Here is a 20,592-nt window from a genome sequence, read left to right on the forward strand (position 1 = left end):
GTCTGATGAAATTGAAATTACACTGTTTTGTCTTGCTGCAAAATGGGAGGGATTGGAAAACTAGTCAGAATTGAGGGCAAGATGGATTAGAACCAGATAACAGTGAAATTCTAGAGGGAAAACCTGTTTCAAGGGACCTTGAACTGAGGTGGAGGTTTGACTTTCAGCAGTCCATTGACCTGTAATGTCCAGCCAAAGTGTAATACTTGAGTGGTTTAAAAAAAGAACCTGGGTGTCTTCGAATGGTCCAGCCAAAGACCAGAGGTCAAGCTGATTGGGAATCTATGGTAAGACTTGAAAGTTGCTGTTCACCAATGGTCTCCATCCAACCTGACAGAGCTGGAACAGATTTGCTAGGAGGTATTGGGTAAGTATTGCAGGATCCAAACATACACACTCATGGAGACTAACCCAAAAAAAACTTGCAGGTATAATTGCTCCCAAAGGTGCTTATATTGAATACTGGCTCAAAGGGGATGAAAACTTGAACAACTAATAAATGCTTTTTTGTTGTCTTAACTTTTGTGTCACAGTAAAAAAAAGCATTTTGCACCTTTAGTATTGCATATCTTGCATATACCAAGTGGTAACAATGCCAATTAATTCAATTTCAATTCCAGGTTGTAATATGACAAAACATGGAAAAGTCAAAGTGGACTCTATACTTCTGCAAGCCACGGCAGAGTTTCAAGCAAGACACTGGGCTTCTCTAGATTCAGTCTACTAAACATTTTCTGTTATTCTATGAAACACTGGAGATCCACAGATATCAACCGGATACTTTACAGCCATGTGTTTTTAGCTTAAGACATTTTGTTAACCTTATTTTTTACCATGCATCTATAAAAAGCAATAGTGATCCTAAAAGCTATCCCAGTCCCGCAAAAGTGTTTCAGAAGCTTTGCAATACACACGAATGCTTGTGCTAAGCCACATATTGTTACAGTTATGGGTATCTGTTCATACTGTATATGAAGAACATTAGAGATCCAACCTCTATCAACACAGATGCCAATGCCTCTCTTACATACAGACACACATTACATTCATGCATATGATCCCTACAAAATTCTGGTTATTTATCTCCTAATAAACTACCCATCATTAATGATAAGCCTTTCACTAGTCTTAAATAACTTATGTTTCCTGATAGCGTTTACAAGTAGAATTTGTTAAAATACAGTGTAGTCTACATTAACAGATTACAGAATGAAGCATAACTGTGTGCTGCAGCTTAAAACCACTTCACTGCAAGAAAACAGAATCTGGTACTTTGATGTACTCCTTTTAAAGGCTAACCCTTCAGAAACATCAAGGCAAAATGTACGCACTTGTGTTTCATGCCAGGACATACACAGTAATGCAAGTTTTAAGGAAATTTAAAAAAGAAAGAACTGAATGGGAACACTGTTTTCGGATAAGTGGACAGAAGACAGAGAGTATGAAAAAACGAAAAAATGAAATGAAAAAAGGAGCAGAAGAAAATGTTAGAAAATATACAAATATTTAATTATTATTTGCCCCTCAAAAGCCTTTCAAATTTGCGGATGAACAGTTTTCTACAACCTTTTGAATGCATGCTTGCCAAGTGGCAGATTTAAGAATAGGTAGGGTTCTTCCTGGTTTATTCCAGGTTATTAATTTGGAACAAAAAGGGTAAAAGCACTCATAAGGAAGCAGCCAACCTGGTTTGAACTATGGAAAGTTTGAAAAGAATTCATGAACTAGGACAGTGATGGCAAACATTTTAGAGACTGAGTACCCAAACTGCAACCCCAAACCCACTTATTTATCACAAATGCCAACACTGCAATAAAACCTGAATATGATGCTGCAGATTCAAATATGCCAGGGGAACAGCATCACATTAAAAGAATCTCAGTCTCTTAATTAGAACATCTCTTTGCTAAATCTTAGATATTAAATTTCAATTTTTCATAAGAAAACTCAAAGCTAAAATCTTGTGTTAAATAAAAACAAATATATTCAAACTCACAGCCAGTCCAAGCAAATATATATATGTCCTTGGCAGTGCACTGACCAGCCGTGTGAAAGCTCGGACGAGTTACAGCTAATGAGTCGTGGCTCGTGATGTCATCACCTGGCACCACTACTCCTTTCTGAGCATGCGCATGGCCCCTATGTGCACTGTTATCCGATGCTTGGCTGCTGGGGCGATCCTGGGGTGACTTGGCTCACATGCTGAGAGGGCTCTGCGTGAGCGCTGCGGCACGGGTGCCATAGGTTTGCCACCACAAGGACAAGCTCTTTTCTTATTAAGGAACTCTTTTGGTTAACTTGACATGGTCTTCTAAACAAAATTTTCTGTCACTTTGCAAAATGCTAGAACTTCACAGATAAACAGGATCATTTCTAGTCATACGTTTATGTCTTATGACATGTTGATAGCCTTTTTACCATGCATCTAATAAAGGGTAACAGCACTCCAAAAGTTTTCCTAGCCTATAGGATGAATTTAGAAGATGGCGTTTAAAAGCAATTCTACAAGACAAACACATTTTAAAACTTTGCTACTCTGTTTCATACTTTAAAAAAAGGACAGAGAGGGAGACAAAGAAATTATAAACACAAATAAAAGCAAGACCAGATGACAGTAACAAGAGGATTGGATATGAACTCTCAAATTAGTGAACAATGAATGAAATAGCAGGGAGCACATCATACCTTCTCTCTCTCTGCTGTTCACTGTGGCCAGATGTCCGAGAAGCTAGTTTGAAAAAAGTGAACAGTTAAGCTTGGATGAATGCTAATGTGAGGTTGATATTTCAGCCCCCAATTTCTTGTGAAATCCCTGGAAATAATTTTATACAACCAAAATTTTATTATCAGCAAAATGATTCATTAACAAAAGTGATCATTAAATGAAATACACAAGATTTTTTCCTTAAGTGAATATTTGAGTTTTAGTTTTCAAATGGCATTTATGATGGGAATTAGAGAATCCTCACAAGGGACACTTTGTGCACTGGAAGACAAGACATAAGAAATACATCCAAAACTCGGTATCTTTGAAACACAAAATTCAACTATGTGTATATGCTTGAATAAGGTGGTTGCAAAAATTGCAAGATTCTGACCAAGTCCAAAGATCCAAACCCAGATTACACATAGCACTAACATAACCCATGGTTTATCAAATTTTTGGTTGTTACGATGTACAAAGCTACACTAATAAGCCATAGTTTACTAACTATGAACAATTCATAAGCGCTCATAGTTTGTTGTTGGATTGTAAACTATAGTTTGTTTAAAACATAAGTTGACCTTACCTGTGAACCCAGAACTATTGATAATTTACGGGTTGTTTCACCAGGCTATAGAAGCAAATGGCATGAGTGATTTAAAGAAAAAGGCTGAAGAAACAAATAAAAATATTCCCAGCCACTCTATATGCCAGAGCTACATTGCCACAAAGGCAGGCAGGATATACAAGCTAGCTAGAAGGGAGCAGGTAAGGAAAAAGGGAAGCAAACAACCCAGAAACTGAACAAACAAGCTATTTTCTTTGTTTGGTCATTTGCAATATGAATATTGGGCAGGACAATAAACCATGGGTTCATGCTATTTTCAAACCAGATCTGTACGGACAAAAGTATGTATCAATGGAGCTGCTTCCACCACTAAAATTATTGGGGCAGCCCTTTAGGAATCTCTCTATGTAGCTCAGTTTTCTAACTGCCTATGTTTTAATCCAGGCATGTAAATTAAGAAATGTGTGGGCAGGGGAAACATCCTGTCCTAGTAATCACACTCTCAAAAGACAAAGAGCAAGCCAGTGTGGCCACTTCCAATTGGTAGTGCACAGCTTCTACATGTAGCACTAGTTCTTTTTATCAATATAAAACCATTATGTTGAAGTTAAGCAGTTATATTTTAATTCATTTGATTAGGCAAAATTAGTCCAATACAAAGTCGATTGAGCATATTTTTATTAGCATGATTAAATTTTTATTTTAAAGTAACCTTTTCCATTTGTCTTATATAATTAAAACAATAAGCAATTAACGAGGAGGAATGTTCTTGCAGCCATATGATTTAGAGAGAAAGTCCTGTTTTCTTTTGTAGAAACAAACTACCCTAATTACACCACTGCAAATTCATAGCAGAAATCTATAAAGCACCAGCTGGGAAGGACAGCAGAGACATACCTCTTCCACGGGGCATATTTGATGTGCACTATTCATGAATACTGAAGGAAAAAAAGAAGGGGTTACAGCTGAGGAAGAGACGGGAAGGGGTGGGGGAGAATAAACCATGCTAATAGTAAAGATCCACTGGTTTTACTTGGTTAGTTACACAAGGATATCACAGCATTTTCCCCCATTATTTTAAATGCTTATTTTAATTTTTTTTTTGAAGAAGAATTTATCACTCTCAATTCTCCTTGTTTTGGATGACTCCAATAAAAAGCTAACTATTTCAGACTGTATGATATTGATGTGCTTAAGTGAAATTTGTTTCTGACATGCATAAGTACCATATCCTGTAGCCTCATGAAACATACAAATGATATTTAACATACAAACTAGGTTTTAGCTTTAGGTATCAATTCTGCGTTAAATCTTCAGGTTTCTTCTTGGTGACTTTTTCTGTTGTAGAGAATTTCTTTTGAATGAATAGTTAAAGAGTTAAACATGCCTATTTTATGCTGTACTTCATTGTTATACTCTTGTATTTGCGATCTTTTCTCCCTTTTGTCCTGAAGTAGAACTGGCACTATTGTTGAGAGATAAAAGCTATTTCTTCGTGTTGTTGTAAATGTCAAATGGTACATGGCAAAAATTTCTAAATCAATACTGACCTGTTCCTAGAAAACTAACCAAGACCCAGAGAGAAGAGTGCAAATAACCTCTGCTTGCAAAACCCACTTAAACTACCTGTCTATTAAGTACTCGAAGAACTGAAAGTGATAAAACCACAAATACACAGACAAATGTTGGGGGAAATTTACTCTGATATGGAAACAGGGAAATTTACTTGTGAAACATGAAGGTGCTGTTAGTGAAAGGCAACAGAAATATTTAATAAAACAAATAGGCAAGAGAATCCCACAAACATGAACTTTAGATGATACACTCAAATGGGAAAGTTTGGAATCTGTGCTTGAAATGGGGATGAAAAGTGAGCAGTGAGAGAGAAGCAGCATGCAGGCACTACAGAGCCAACCAGACACTTGTATGGACAGTCTTCTCTTCCTCCAAGGCTTAAGTCCAAACTTGGGGCTTTGCTGACTGCAAGAAGAGAAGCTGCCTCTCCAAGTCCCTGCTTCTCCAGTGCTGCCTCCCAAACAGCCCTTGCCTCGGTCAAGTGACTTTTCTCAGTACTGCTGTGTAACATCTCATCATGGTTTGGCATCCTTGGAGAAGGAGCAGGAACCCTACTGTGTAACATGCTATCATAACTCAAAACGAGCTTTGGTTAAGATCCAGAACGGCTGTCAATGTGGCAGGTTAGCAGAGGGACAGAAAGACAACTCTTTCCATTGGCCTGCATAGCTCAACTGCTCATACAGTCTGTGCCTCTGCATGGGAGGGAGCCCTTCCTTTGCCCTGTTTCATCTTATTTATGTTGTGTGTTTAATTGGGCTGGTTCAGACTTAATAATGAGAAATAATTTTTGACTTTGCTTGCTCTCATAATACTAAATGAAGTTACTGTTGCCCTGCTTTAATTCTTCTGTTGGAAAAGAAAGATGGAATATAAACATAATAAAATGTTTCTGCTCTTTCAACTGTATTCTTGTTTAAACAGGGAGAGCTTCATCTAGATCAGGCGGCTTCATTCCTTAATTTTAGGCAAAGACTTGGTGTGAAGTTTTATTAGATGGCATATGGTCAGTATATGTTGAATCTAATTTGTATGTAATTCTCATGAAAGTCCTCAAGAAAAACCTCAAATAACTGATTTGTTGTTGACTAGTGCATGTAGCATGTTCAGCTCATATAAAATGACTACTGACATTGAGATATGAGACACATACAGCGTAAAGTGCAGGTTAAGAAAAATGTTAGCTTTGCAGCTGAAAACAACTTATCAAGAACAACAAGGCATGGCCAAGTAAATGCATTTGCATTCTACCTATGAAGCAATAAACAGTCATCTATCCACTTTTTTGTACTCATAAAAGTGAGATACCTGCCCAACAGGTAAGTAAAACAGTCTGAAGGGATACTTACTCCTTTTGATTGCCGCTTTAATGGATGACAGGGGGCCTTGGCTTGAAAAGCAATGGGGGGAAAAAGAGTATCAGTAGCCATTGTTCAAAAGGAAAAAAGAAAACAGCTCATATTTATATGGAATTATTCCAAGTGCAAGGTTACTTTCAAATTATCCTTTTTGTTTCAAATTATCACATATTTCTATCAAAGTTAGTCTACAACAGTTAAATATCCACACCCATTCTTCTGAAAACAAGTCAAAGCACTTGAAGTTTAACTACCATTAAAAAATCAGGATTATTTAGTCTGTGTCATATGTAAAAGTTCATTACTGGCCTCCTGAAGAAACATATAATGGAATTCATATGCTAATACTGCATAAATATACACAAACACAACTAATAGCCTATCAGATATCAAACTGTAATATGTAAATAAACAGGCTTGTGATTCTTCCCTACCTGGTCACAATACAAACCATGTGTAAGATTTTCTATTGAGCATGTGAATGATTACCTGTATTAAATAAAGTGTGATGAGATTTTTCCTTCCATGGATTCCAACATACAGTAAAGATTGTAGGCCTTATGAAGTAGTAAGGCTTTCCCATGTTCATCACTTAGTAAACTGGCTGTCTATATTACTAATCTGTAACAGCTGTAATCCAGTAGCATGTGACATCTGAACTCTATAAACCCAAGATGTGATGGAAAACTTTTATTGACCTGTTAAAAGTAACACCTTATAAGTGTGTGTTACATTTTTGAGGCTGTGAGAATGTATTAACCATCTAATTGCCTAAACAAAGAAAGAGTGACAAATGCTGTACCAATACACTTAGGGATAGGTCAAAAAACATTAGCAAAGAACTAACCAATAACTAGGTGTAGAACCACAGAAATATGAAAGACAGTCACATTTGACTGTATTGGAACAGTTTATCACACTTTAGCACACACCTAAGAAACACCCACATGAACAACCTGGTAAACTAATCATCTCTGTTCACCCCAATACCCTTTACAACTAAAAAACCCCCACAGGTGACTAAAAAAGTTACTCAGGTTTAGGAATGGGGATGAACTGCCAACCTGATTTTTTCACGTTTCCTTTCTAAAGTTAAAACGTTACTGGTGTCAAGATGGAACACTCAGTTCACTTCCTCCTTCTGCTATAGCTCCATTTATTCCCTATTGACATGTCCTGATCTCTTCCATATTCTGAAGTTCTGTATTCAGAAAAGTAGGAAAAATGCTGAGAAATCATTGTGTAATACCAAAAATCCATGAGTCTCATAACGTTACCAAGTGGAATTCATTAGTTCATGATCATTTTTTCCAGCTGTATTTACATTTTCCATTGGTTACTTCCTTCAAAGTCCTCATTCACTTAATGGAAACTTTTAAAATAAGCTGCAAATGGAAAATGTAGTGTTTATGCTTAGAACACTTTTATTAAACTTTTCCTAATTGTTCCACAGCCAGGCATGTCATCAAATGAAAATTCGGTGCAATCTCCTTGATAAGCTGGCACACGCAAACATTTGTTTTTGGGATCAAAGGTCACAACCAAATTGGCCAACGGAAAGCCATAAAACAATTAGTGGAATTGCCATACACTTACAGGAAGATACATATGCACCCTAATGGCCAAATCTTCAGACCTGATGCTTCAGAAAACTAGAACAGGGCATAGTGACTGCTACTTCTGTACAACCACAAAAAATAAGACATTATGCTTACATTAAAAAATGCAGGTATATTTCAAGTTGCCTTCAATATAAATAGTAGAATATACCTGAGAGGTAGGCCTCTTTAGGTTACAAACCTAGCTTATAATTGCATTGAAATTATGTCAGTGAGACCACAAACAATGCCAGGATTAGGAACATAAGAAGATGATATAGGGAAAAATGCCATCTCCAAAGCTTATTAGCTAGTTATGTGAGAGAAGTTGGATGACAGTATGCCGCCCCCAGGCTCAGAGGCATCATATACCCAATATCAGTTGTGAGGCAACAAGAATGGGAAAGGGCTATTGCACTTTCCCAGGAGCATCTGCTTGGCCACTGTGGGAAACTGGAGGAAGAGCTGGAATAGACAGTTCTGACATTTACACATCCTCTCAAGATCCATTCCTTTACACTGGCTTTCTCTGAAGTGTAACACGGTCAGGTCCAGGCTGTAGCATACAATAGAGTGTGCAGTTTTACAAGTGATTAACTTTTAATTATGATTTATTGTCATATTTGATTGTTGTTTTGATGGCATGCCATTTTATATTCACCACTTTGAAACCTCTGTAGAAAATGGTACAGTATATAAATTTGAGAAATTAAATACATAGATATGTCTTTGCTCATCTTAAGTACTGTGAACTATGTGTTTCGCAGCACCATATTTAAATCTTCCATTGATATATGATTCTTCTTTATATGTGATGCCCATTCACTAGCCGATCCACCTCACTAGACCTGGCTGATGGAGAAAGAGCTGCTATTTATGACGTATCTTAGTCATTAAGAAAGAACAGAAAAGGCAACTCAGATTTACACCAAACAGGCCCTACTCTTATTCAGAAGGGAAAACTTAAAGAAAAAACAGTTCATTAAGAGAGAGGTGGGTGCCTATGTCCTCTGGGGTCAGCTCTGACTTTGAAAAGATTCTTGGCCTGAGGCCCTGACACCAGTGGAATAGCAGAACTGGGGTTCACCACAGCAACATGCCAGGACATTTTGATGATCAGGGACAATGATGTCCCTGTCACCTCCCACAAGATTTTGTTTCCTCTGAGCTTAGCTGCATCCTCCGAGTAGTTGGGGAGAAATGGATTCTCTCAGAAACAATGTATTGTGGTGTGAACTATCCCTCTTGTAATCATACAGTTGCTGATATTGTTCAACAGAGCTGCCTGCATTTCTTAACTCCCCTTGGGTATGTGCCTATGGGGTCTAATGGTAGTGTAATTTACCATCACACTATTACCTAATACACAAGTGGTCCTGGGTGGGGAAAGGGGACAGACAAAAAACAGGCAACTTACTGGGGACGATACCGTAAAAACTGAAGAAAAAGAAAGTAATTTTTAAAAAGAACTAATAGAATGGGCAAATTGTTCCTTGAAGGAATAAGTCGGGGTATAAATATGACAATTCAAGGTGGAGAACAATATTCTTGGATTGTACAGTATTCTGGCAAAGAAGGTGAGGCAAGGCCTAATTCCTTAAACAAAGCAGTGCTACACTGAAAACTGAGCCACAGGCCACAAGAAACTGCCACAATAAATTACAATTGTTCTGTAGAGACAGTGTTCAGTATGGATGTTTAGTACAGCAAAAGCATCTACACTAAGTTCTGGGATGATTATGGGAATTGACCCTACTTTGCTGTGGTCTCAAGAAATGGAAGTAATGTAACATGTTCATCGTGTTCACCTCCTGAACTTGGGACAGGACCCTGAACGAGAATGACTTGAAAGCCAAATATGGGAAGAGCAAGTGCAAATCCACCTTTCAGCCCCAAGAACAGGGATACTGAGAAAGGAATTCTTTGGAAATCCACTGCTATGCCCAGAGAGATCATCAGTTGCAACACCAGCCTCCCAGGGTCTCCTCAGTTTCCAGATTAGGAACCCATATATTTATTTATTTATTTATTTTTATTAAAACATTTTTATGCCACCCCATTCGCCGAAGCCTCGGGGCGGCTTACAACAAAAAATTTAAAATAACATTTTAAAATATATACAATAAAATACAAATATACACTATAAAACAAGCCGCCCTGGCCAAATAAAATTCAATAATATTAACATTTAAAATACTGCTTAAATAAAAAGGTCTTTGCCTGGCGCCGAAAAACAAATAACGACGGCGCCAGGCGGACCTCTCTGGGGAGCGCATTCCATAACTTAGGCGCCACCGCTGAGAAAGCCCTCCTCCGAGTAACCACCCTCCTAACTTCTTCCATGGAGGGCTCCCGGAGAAGGGCCTCTCCCGCCGATCTCAGGGGGCGGCTGGGCATATAAGGATGTAAGCGCTCCTTCAGGTAACCAGGACCCAAGCCGTTTAGGGCTTTATAGGTCATAACCAACACCTTGAATTGGGCCCGGACTTCAATGGGAAGCCAGTGAAGCTGACGGAGAACTGGAGTCATGTGAACATAACGTCCAGTCCCCGTCAGCAGCCTGGCAGCTCTATTTTGGACCAATTGAAGTATCCGGACCGTCTTCAAGGGTAGCCCCACGTAGAGCGCGTTGCAGAAGTCCAAACGGGAAGTCACCAACGCATGTGTCACTGTCGCAAGGCAGTCATTCTCCAGATAGGGGCGCAGCTGATGAATTAGCCGAAGCTGGAGGAAAGCACTCCTCGCCACTGCTGTTACCTGAGCTTCCAGTGAAAGCTCTGGGTCGAGGAGCACTCCCAAGCTGCGGACCTTGTCCCTAAGAGGGAGTGCAACCCCATTCAGGACAAGGTTCAATTCACCCTCTCCGAAGCCCGATCCACCAACCAACAGGACCTCCGTCTTGTCTGGATTGAGCTTCAGTTTAATCAGTTTAATATAGAAGGAAGAAAGAAGACAATGCAATTATTCTTCTTTCTCTGCCTTACCTCTGTACCCCCACAAGTTCATCATGTGCTTGTCTTTTAAAGAATATAAACTAAATTTTAATACATATGTAGCTTGTACAGATCTAAGCCCTACTTTAGGCCCTCTTCGGTTGCAGTTTTCTTTGCTTCATGAAGTAAGAGACAACTAGTGATAAAAGCCCCACACAAGGACATAGACCCTAAGGTCATTCCAGTCCTCTTCTCAGCCACCTTCTCCTGTGCATGGGAGACACAAAGTACTTTAAACTTCCTACCTCCAGAATGAGAATGCAATCAAGCTGGTGGCAGTATTGTTCCTGTTTAATATTCTGCAATCACAAACTCCAAAACATGCAAGGAGATTTTTTTTTTAAATCTGCATTGAATGTAAATTGAAAAAGATTCATCCAGAGTCTTCCCTTTCAGCATATCAGATCTCCTTTGATTGGCCTGGACAATGAATGTAGCAAAGTGACATGACAGAATTCTGAGGTGGAACAATGAAATGTATTCAGAATGAAAGTGACAGTTTTTGACTACTCCTCCTTCCAAAAGGATCCCTATACCAGCAAAATAGAGATCAGGCTGCGCTAGAATGTGGTGTGCTTTTTTCCCCCCTCCAGGAATGCTATTTGTTTGTATGCATGTATTTAAGAATAGTCCCACCTTTCATCTCAAAAACTTTAGCACCTCAGGATTCTACCATATGCTGCTGCATATGTAGACCAGCCCTGAGATACAGATAAAGGAATCTTTACCTCAATATTCCCACCACTGCTGCCAACAGCTACATATGCTCTGCCATAGTTTTCCTCTGTGTACCTCATCTACTCACTCTCAAAACTTCTGCTAAAACATCTGTTGGTGTTCACAGTATGAAGCAAAAGGATTAAACAGCCCTCTGGCTGTGCTGGCTTGTAGAGAGGTGAGTCATTGGGCGGTTTTCTGGTCTTTCAGCTCTTGCTCAATTTAAACATGACCCCAGTTAAACATTAGTGTGCTAGCCAGAGTCATAAGCATTTTGCATTCTGTATACCAATATCTGCTTAAGTGTACATAATTATGCATTATTCTGTAATCTACTCAGATTTACCCAAGCACTAGTTCTTGCAAAAGGCTTAATTGGCTTGGGGGTTCAGTTTGAGGTTTGTAATATTAAAAAGCAGATATAAATCAGAAACCCTCATCTGATTCAGCTTTATGCAATAACAGTGACCCCTGGAATAAAAACTTTAAATTAAGAATCCAATATTCTTAATTTAACACCATAGTAACACCAATACCAGAGTAACACCAATATTACTATGAAAGCAAAGGATGTCTTGCCATGTCTATAGTTACATCTCAGAAACAATAGCACCATACAAAAATGTGGGGTCTGACATATTCTCATCATCACAGCAGAGCAGAAAAAAAAATATTTTTAACAATGCAAAAACATTAAAATATAACGAATTAAACTTGGTATAAGCTTTTGCGGGACAGATCTCAATAATGCTATCTCTAGACCTGACACTGGAAAACAAACCATTTTTCCATCTCCTCTCTGAACTTAAGTCTTGAAGAGCCACAGGCTCTGCTATTTTTGCTGCAACTAGCTACCATCCTAGCATTTGCCACTATAGATACTTTTAAGACAAACAGTCGTTACAAAGGCAAATCTATCTTCCTACACAATAGCAGCTTGTTCTAACTAGTTGCTGACTCAGTTAAGTTACACCCTTTAGGAAATGAAAAATGCAAACCTGTAAGAGCAGCCTTTGAAGAACATGCATTGCACATACATTCTAAATTAGTATCATACAACCACACCTTTTCTAAACTTGTCTTTCCAGAGGCAGCAACATAGTATGCGGAACTATACTAATAAAATCTGAAAGTATGCTATACTAGCTCTCTGACTGCATTTCTAGAATGCCATGCTCCAGAAGGGAAGTTTTGCTAATGAAAATAATGTTTCTAATAAAACAAAATAAACTTCTTTAACATTCTAGCTTGAAATGCAGTCATCAAACCTTTTGTTCATTTCCATACACAGCATGAAAAGGCAGTCTGCAGGGCAGACAGAAATAATTAGACTACAGTAGTCTTGTGAACAACAGGTTCTCTGGCATAAGGATCAGGCCCTCTTCTCACATAATGCAGCCTTCAGAGAGTCTCGCCTTGGATTCAGAATCAGAACAGGAAGAAAAGGCAAGAGTAGCAGATGAAATGCCAAGACCAAGTGACCCAAAATATGACAGGAGGCTAACCAGAACGAGAACAGGTGGTGGTGGTGAACCATTATGTGAGAAACCTAGTCGAGATGGGTGAGGGTAGATTAAGCATCAGTCTAAATTGTACTGTGTCAGGTAAGAAGAGAAGACCAATTGGGAAGCATCAGACATTCTCAGCGAATGACCCACAAGCAGAAAGAGTTGTCCTGAATGTAAAGTCAGATCATTTTAGTCTCAGAGGGAAGAAAGCTATTCCATTCAGAATCAACTTTGTGTCATTAAGCTGCATCTCAGTATTCTACCTTCCTTTGCAACCATTCTTCCCCTGTACACAAAACAGCCTGGCTAGTCAGCTTTAACATAATAAAGACTTTAGCTAGAAATCCTTTTGTGCTGATCTGCTTGGAATGTGTGAGGGGAGACTGACACATGACAACTAGTTTGGAGGGAGAGGAAATGGTAATTCCTGTATTTCTTTTAACAATTATTACAAACATCCTGCCTGAAGAAAACCATAATCTGAAATGAATATTTCATCTTCCTATTCTGATAAGGAATGTGAAAAAATCCAAAGCAAAAAGCCAAATTCAGATTAAACAAGCCCAAACTAAGCCTGTATCAACATTTCTGATGGCTAGTTTTGCCCTGCCATCCCATATAATGGCAACACAATTTTAAAATCCAAATACTAACATACCCTAGGACACCTGATAAACACCACTATCGTGCAAATGAAAAGCTAAAATATAGTAATTACATAAATTAAAAAAAAATACAAGAAAGAGGTGACCTTCAAGTTACAATCCTATGATCCTTGGAAGGGTATGCCAGGAACAATGAATTATAAGGCTGGCTGGCTCTCCCTCTCTCCCCCTCTCTCTCTCTCTCTCTCTCTCTCTCTCTCTCAGACAGTGATCTCTGTCATTCGACAAAAAGATCCAATTTTATAAGTCTCGTTTGTGGGAAGCTTGTGTTCTTCTGACATCAGAGCTCCTTACCCTCTGAGGGCAGAGCTCTGGTTTGCAGGATCCAAGGCCTTCCTGGTCCCCTGACATGTCCCTTGAAAAGGGGGCAAACATGCTAGCCCTGGAGTAGGTGCACTATGTTTACCTCCCACTGAAATCAATAGGAAGGAAATATTTTTTAAAAAATATTGCTGACAGGAGGAGGAAAAGGAAAAACAGCCCCATCTACCACCTTCTGCCCTGCCTGGGAGGCACAGGAGAAGGCAGTTCTTCCAGTCCAGAATCTCTTTCTCATGCTCCTAAAGGATTTATCAATAAATAAATCTCAATAAACCCTTCAGAAATTTGCCTATAGTAAACAGCTTTCTAAAGGCTCTTCTGTGGAGACAGGAGGTCACCAAGTAATTTGACTTGGAAATTCTCTTCTCTTTTTGTTCCAGTTTCTACATTCCAATGTTAACAGCTCTCCATTCATTTTAATGATGCTTTTCAAACAAAACTGCTGCTATTTGAATGTCATCTCAAGTGCCTAATAATGTACTGTATTATAAGATAAAATACAAAGGAGGGAATCACAGTTCTTTTTGTTCTGTGAAATATTGTGCATCTCTAATGATTTGCACAAGCAGGGAAATATAAAGTGACTACAATATTGTTTAGCTTTCCTTTGCTATTAAAAAAATGGAGCTGAAAATGTTGGAAATGATTTCAAATAGCCCTTTCTATGTAGTTCTTAACTTTGAATTATGTTTTAAAAGAAAATTTTCAATATTAGTGGGTGTAAAGTTCAAGCCTGTATTTATTTGTTTTTAGTTTATTTCCATACATTTTTTTATTTTGCACTTTGCAGGGTAGAGCTAAAACTGTTCATTCAGATAGCACTCTTTTTCATGTCTTTCAAAATAGAAAGTTTGAAAAGATTCTTCTAAAAAAAACCCTCAAGTTAAAAAAAGATAAGCATACATACTAGACATCACTAAATATCAAAATTATGAGCAGGTTAATGGGCTACCCTAATTTTCAGTGCTAGGGTCAGTCTGATATGATCAGGTTTGACTCAGCTAGGAATCATGTTCTTGGTTGCTTTCTTTTACTTTCCTTCTTAGAAATGAATGAATGGTATAGGGAAAAATAAAGTTCCAGCACAATCCTATAGCCACTAGACAGCAGGTAGACAGCCACTAGATTTTTCCAAGATACAACAAGAGATATAACAACCCAGTGGACTATTTCTAAGGCACAGATAAGAAAGTCAGTCCTGCAGCTGCTTTCTGAACAGTCACTGAGGGCAGCTCATTTCTCCCCATCACCTTGCTGATCAGCCTTCAGTGGAGAAAAGGTTGCTGTTCTCACATAGCTATTAGGAGCACAGGAGGGGAAAGGTTGGACATTGCTCTCCCAGCAATTCTGACGCAATCAAGATTGCACTGTCACTCTGTCAGCTGCAAAAGGATAGTAGCTCTGTTGCCTGCACTGGGATCGCTGCAGCGAACAGCTGAATGCTTGTCCGCTGCAATCCATTCTCAGATTAATTAAATTATTTCATTTTTATACCATCCAATAGTGGAGGCTCTCTGGGCTGTTAACAAAAGTTAAAAACATACAAACAAACAAAAAATTAACATAAGACCATAAAACTTGTAAGTTGTCCAGATACTTTTAGTAATGGGATGGCATAGAAAAACTTTAAATAAATAAATCAGTATAGAAGCATAGCAGCAGTACAGGATAAAATGCAAAATTAAAACTAAAATTAAGCAGTCAAAATATGGGAAAATAAAAAGGGGTTTACCTAGTACCAAAAAAAGAATGCAGAGAAGGTGCCAGGTGAACCTCTTTGGGGAACTCATTCCATAGCTGGAATGCCATATCCAAAAAGGCCCTTCTGATAGGCATGCCATGAGTGGAGCAGAGCCTGCTGGAGCCAGGGGTCAGACTAGATGGCCTGGGAGACCTCTTCTGACTGTTTCTATGTTTCTGGTAGCCACATGCCTCACTTTCTTTGCAGGGGGCTCCCAGAGAAGGGCCCACAAAGGTTACCCCAGAATCCAAGTATGTACATATGGGATGAGGCATTCCTTCAGATAACCTCGTCCCAAGCCATTTGGGGCTTTAAATGTTAATACTAGCACTTTGAATTGGATCTGGACGGACATCAACTGGCAGCTAGTGCAGTTGGAAGCTAGTACAGTCCCTATTGCAATCCTCCCAGCCTTCCAATCATAGCAGGCTGGGAAGAGCATCATCTGTCCCTCATGAAGGACCCTTTTGAAAGCTATGATCAAGACTCAGCGCAAAAAGATTCCCCATTCCTGCTTTAAGTATGCCAGGAGCTGTCCTGGGTTTGACAAGTGAATTTGCTTTTACCATCTTTCCTGCTTGCCTGGAGATCCTTCCTCTTGAACAGACCTGCTTCAGGAAGCCTAGCTTCCCAGACACAATGACTCTGAATTTGCTAGCACTCCTAACCTCATTGAGAATTGCTGGGACGCAGGGGCTGCCTATTTAACTTATATGCAGAGCACAGGCAGGCCTAGATGAATCACCAGTTGGAATTAAGATTGCAGGGAGAAATATCAACAACCTCAGATATGCAGATGATACGACTCTCATGGCAGAAAGTGACAAGGGAACTAAAGAGCCTCTTGATGTGGGTGAAGGAGGAGAGTGCAAAAGTTGGCTTGAAACTCAATATTAAGAAAACTAAGATCATGGCATCCAGTCCTCTCACTTCCTGGCAAATAGATGGGGAAGAAATGGAGGTAGTGACAGATTTTATTTTCTTGGACTCCAAGATCACCGCAGACGGGGATTGCAGCCAAGAAATCAAAAGATGCTTGCTCCGGGGGAGGAAAGTTATGGCAAACCTAGACAGCATACTAAAAAGCAGAGACAACATCCTGCTGACAAAAGTGCGTATAGTCAAGGCTATGGTTTTCCCAGTTGCAATGTATGGCTGTGAAAGTTGGATCAGCTGGACCACAAGGAAGGCTGAGCACCAAAGAATTGAGGCCTCTGAATTGTGGTGCTGGAGGAGACTCCTGCGAGTCCCTTGGACTGCTAGGCAATCAAACCGGTCAGTCCTAGAGGAGATCAACCCTGACTGCTCTTTAGAAGATGAAACTCAAATACTTTGGCCACCTAATGAGAAGGAAGGACTCCCTGGAGAAGAGCCTATTGCTGGGAACAATAGATGGCAAAAGAAGGGGACGGCGGAGAATGAGGTGGCTAGATGGAGTCACTGAGGCAGTTGGTGTGAGCTTGGGTGGACTCCGGGGGATGGTGGAGGACAGGAAGGCCTGGAGGAATGTTGCGAGGACTAACAACAACAACATGTCATTCAGCACATGTAACAGTGTGTGTGGAGGACTGAAGAGGGCACCCTTTGTCATGTTCAGATAAACTTAGCTTAGACTGACAGCAGCTCTCCCCTCTGCTTGAGGGTTTTGTTTTTAATTGTTTTCCCAGAACTACCTTGATGATTTGAGGTTTCTACTACCTATGAATGATAGGCCCAGTTTTGTCCCCATCTGGAAAGTCTTCCATGGTCTACCCTCTGATAATCTCCAAGAGGTTGCCTGCAATGTGCTCTACATGAGAATGCCTTTGAACTTTTTGTAAAATGCGGTAGCTAGATTGATAAGAGGGACAAGAAAGTCTGGTTCTTGATTGCTTGCCCTGGCTACCTGTATGATTCCAACCCTGATTCAAGGTAATTGTTTTGACTTATAAAGCCTAACATGGCTCAGGACTTCAGTACCTGACAGAGCACCTCTCCTAGCATAAACTTATCTGGACATTACAATCTGAGGTCTTCCCTTGAATGTTTCCTCTAAGGCAGCCTCAGAAAATGGAAACAGGAAAGAGAGCCTTCTCATTGGTGTCCCCTCTCCCAATTATTTAATTATCTTCCCACTGAGGCCCACTTAGTACCAACATTGTCTTCTTTCTGGCACCAAACTGAAACTATCCTCTGCTCCTAGTCATTTAATGACAATGGGCAGGAAGTTTATGTCAGCTCTCTTTATCATATCCAGTAGCTTACTGAAATTGTTTTAGCTGTTTCAATTGTTTTAAATTTTGTACCTGAATTTTTTGTACCTGGTGACGGTGACACACGTGCTGGTGACTTCCCGCCTTGACTTCTGTAATGCGCTTTACGTGGGGCTTCCCTTGAAGACGGTCCGGATACTTCAGTTGGTTCAAAATAGAGCTGCCAGGTTGCTGACGGGGACGGGGTGTTATGTTCACATGACTCCAGTCCTCTGACAGCTTCACTGGCTTCCCATTGAAGTCCGGGCCCAATTCAAGGTGTTGGTTATGACCTATAAAGCCCTAAACGGCTTGGGACCTGGGTACCTGAAGGAGCGTTTACATCCATATATGCCCGAGCGCCCCTTGAGATCTGCGGGAGAGGCCCTTCTCCGGGAACCCTCCGTGAAAGAAATTAGGAGGGTAGGTACTCGGAGGAGGGCTTTTTCTGCACTGGCACCCAATCTATGGAATGTGCTCCCCAGAGAGGTCCGCCTGGCGCTGTCGTTATTTGTTTTTCGGCGCCAGGTGAAGACCTTTTTATTTAAATGTCATTTTAATAGTTAACAATATTCACTTATTCATCTGGCCAGGGCGACTTCTTTTCTTTTATAACTTTTCCTTTATAACTTCTTTTATATCATTTATATTTTTTATTTATTTTATATTATTAATTTTCATTTTATATTGTTATTTTTGTATTGTATTGTATTGTGTTGTGTTGTAAGCCGCCCCGAGGCTTCGGCAAGGAGCGGCATAGAAATGTTCTAATAATAATAATAATTATTATTATTATTATTTATGCTAAGCTTTTATTATCCTGAATTTGTAGTTTGTCATCTTTGAATAGCCCATCGGGCAATACAGAAATGATGATGATCATGGATTTTTCAGCTGACAATCACAGAGGAAACTGTGGGGAAAATTCCATAGGACTCCTCCTTGCCTAACAGATTGCCCATCCCTGCCTTGAATATTTCTGCTCCGGATTTTTCTTTGTTCCTGAAAATAATTTTTACTGGTACAAACCAATTGTCCAGACAACAAGGGGAACTTGTCAGGGAATTAAGGCAACCAACTGGGGGTTATTCTCAATGCATTCAATCTACCAACGGAATAGCATCCATCAGAGGAATTAATTCCCCTTTCTGCTCCAACTTCTTTAGAGATTTTAGAGAACCTCTGAGCACATGTTGGGGCATTGAGAAAGGAAGGTTACAAGAATGAGAAGAAGTAGAGAAAGTTCTGTTCAGGCCTGGTACAAATTCCCTTGTCACCTGCAACAAAAGAACTTGCACTACTATGGAATCCTCCTTCCCTTCCTGCCACTACCGCCTCCCTCCCTGCCTCAGCCTGGACAGTCCATTCCCTTTGCTGCCATGTTAGGGCTGGTGGCAAGGAGCTCCAATCTTATTATTCTGGGCTCTTCTAATATCTTGAGATATCAGCCATATGCTGAGATTTCACAAGAGCCTCGGAAATCCACAGTAACAGATGGCCAGCAGCTGCTCTAAACAACACATCACAGCAGAAAATTTCATGGCAAGAAAGAGACTAGAGGAGCTTTCTGTAGCACCCACTGGAAGTAGCAGTAGGCTCTCTGGACTGGGCTGCACTGCCATGATTAACTCTTCCAGGGCATGGGTGGACAGGCTCTGGTTCGGTTGCTTTGGCTGATGTCTGCTTATACAATGAAAGATGACAACTATGTATGGAGTTCCTCAAAGGACTGAGATTTTCAGCTGTTTCTTGTGGCACAGTAGTGATAACATCAAATCAAAAATGTGCATCAACAGAAGAACAAGAACAGCGGGCAGCACTTCTCTTTTTAAGAGACCTCTGTTACTGACCTAGAGATGAAACAAGTTAAACTGCTCACTGTAACTAATGGCAGCAGAAACAAATAAAAATGACTAAAGGAAAAAAAAACAAATATGAAAAGAATGTGAGCCCAAAATCCTTCCTAAATTGGAAATATTATTTTGTGACCTTGTACACTTTAACCCATGCACTATTAAGCATTTATTACTGTAAACAGTATAGATATCATATTCAGAATTTAGTTGATTAGCTTGGCTCAGAATAGGGGGAAAAATCCCTACCCCAGGTCATACTTATTCTTTAGAAATTCTGTTTTTGGTTATTTGAATTGTTCAGCCTAGTATCAGAGATATAGATTCAATCAACCAGGCTTCTGGCATGGTGTATTGTGTTTGTTCCTATTTTTTTCATGACATAGCTCTACATTTTGGATCTGTCTCTGTAAAACATGGAACATGAAAACACATTTCTTGGGATGAAAACAAACTAGGGTGGCCACTTAGAGAATGAGAAAAATTATGAACTACTTCACCCAAAATGATGAAAAAATGGAATAGCATTTTTCATAATATTTGCATATAAACATTTATTTGTATAGATGCAGATTTAGAAAGAAAATTTATAATTTAAATAGAACAAGACTTTTTACCATAGTGAAGACTGACAAGGAGAAAAGTGTGCCTGCCACCTCCCAGATAATAACTACAGATGGGCAACTTAAAGGCCTCGCCTTTCCTTTCTTCTCATTATTTGACTTTTAAGCAGCCTTGGACCGGACAGCATATCAAACAG

At 39.6% G+C, this 20,592-nt stretch overlaps 1 protein-coding gene across 3 annotated transcripts in view; it reads right to left on the reverse strand.

Annotated features, from left to right (window-relative positions):
* Positions 1-20,592, reverse strand: part of SH3D19 (SH3 domain containing 19) — a 79,122-nt gene that overhangs the window by 35,540 nt on the left and 22,990 nt on the right. For 2 of the 3 annotated variants that reach the window (XM_044430697.1, XM_044430698.1), the window contains exons 3-5: positions 6,197-6,237; positions 4,170-4,210; positions 2,686-2,728 (exon numbers count right to left, since the gene is read on the reverse strand). In XM_044430697.1, the coding sequence (XP_044286632.1) occupies positions 2,686-2,728; positions 4,170-4,185 (59 nt within the window). In that variant the 5' untranslated portion in view covers positions 4,186-4,210; positions 6,197-6,237. The remainder of the gene's footprint in view (positions 1-2,685; positions 2,729-4,169; positions 4,211-6,196; positions 6,238-20,592) is intronic. The other variant, XM_044430696.1, reaches the window with a different exon arrangement.

This window comes from Varanus komodoensis, unplaced genomic scaffold, assembly GCF_004798865.1.
Source record: "Varanus komodoensis strain SLA01 unplaced genomic scaffold, ASM479886v1 scaffold21, whole genome shotgun sequence".
In the NCBI taxonomy this organism is placed as follows: Eukaryota; Metazoa; Chordata; class Lepidosauria; order Squamata; family Varanidae; genus Varanus; species Varanus komodoensis.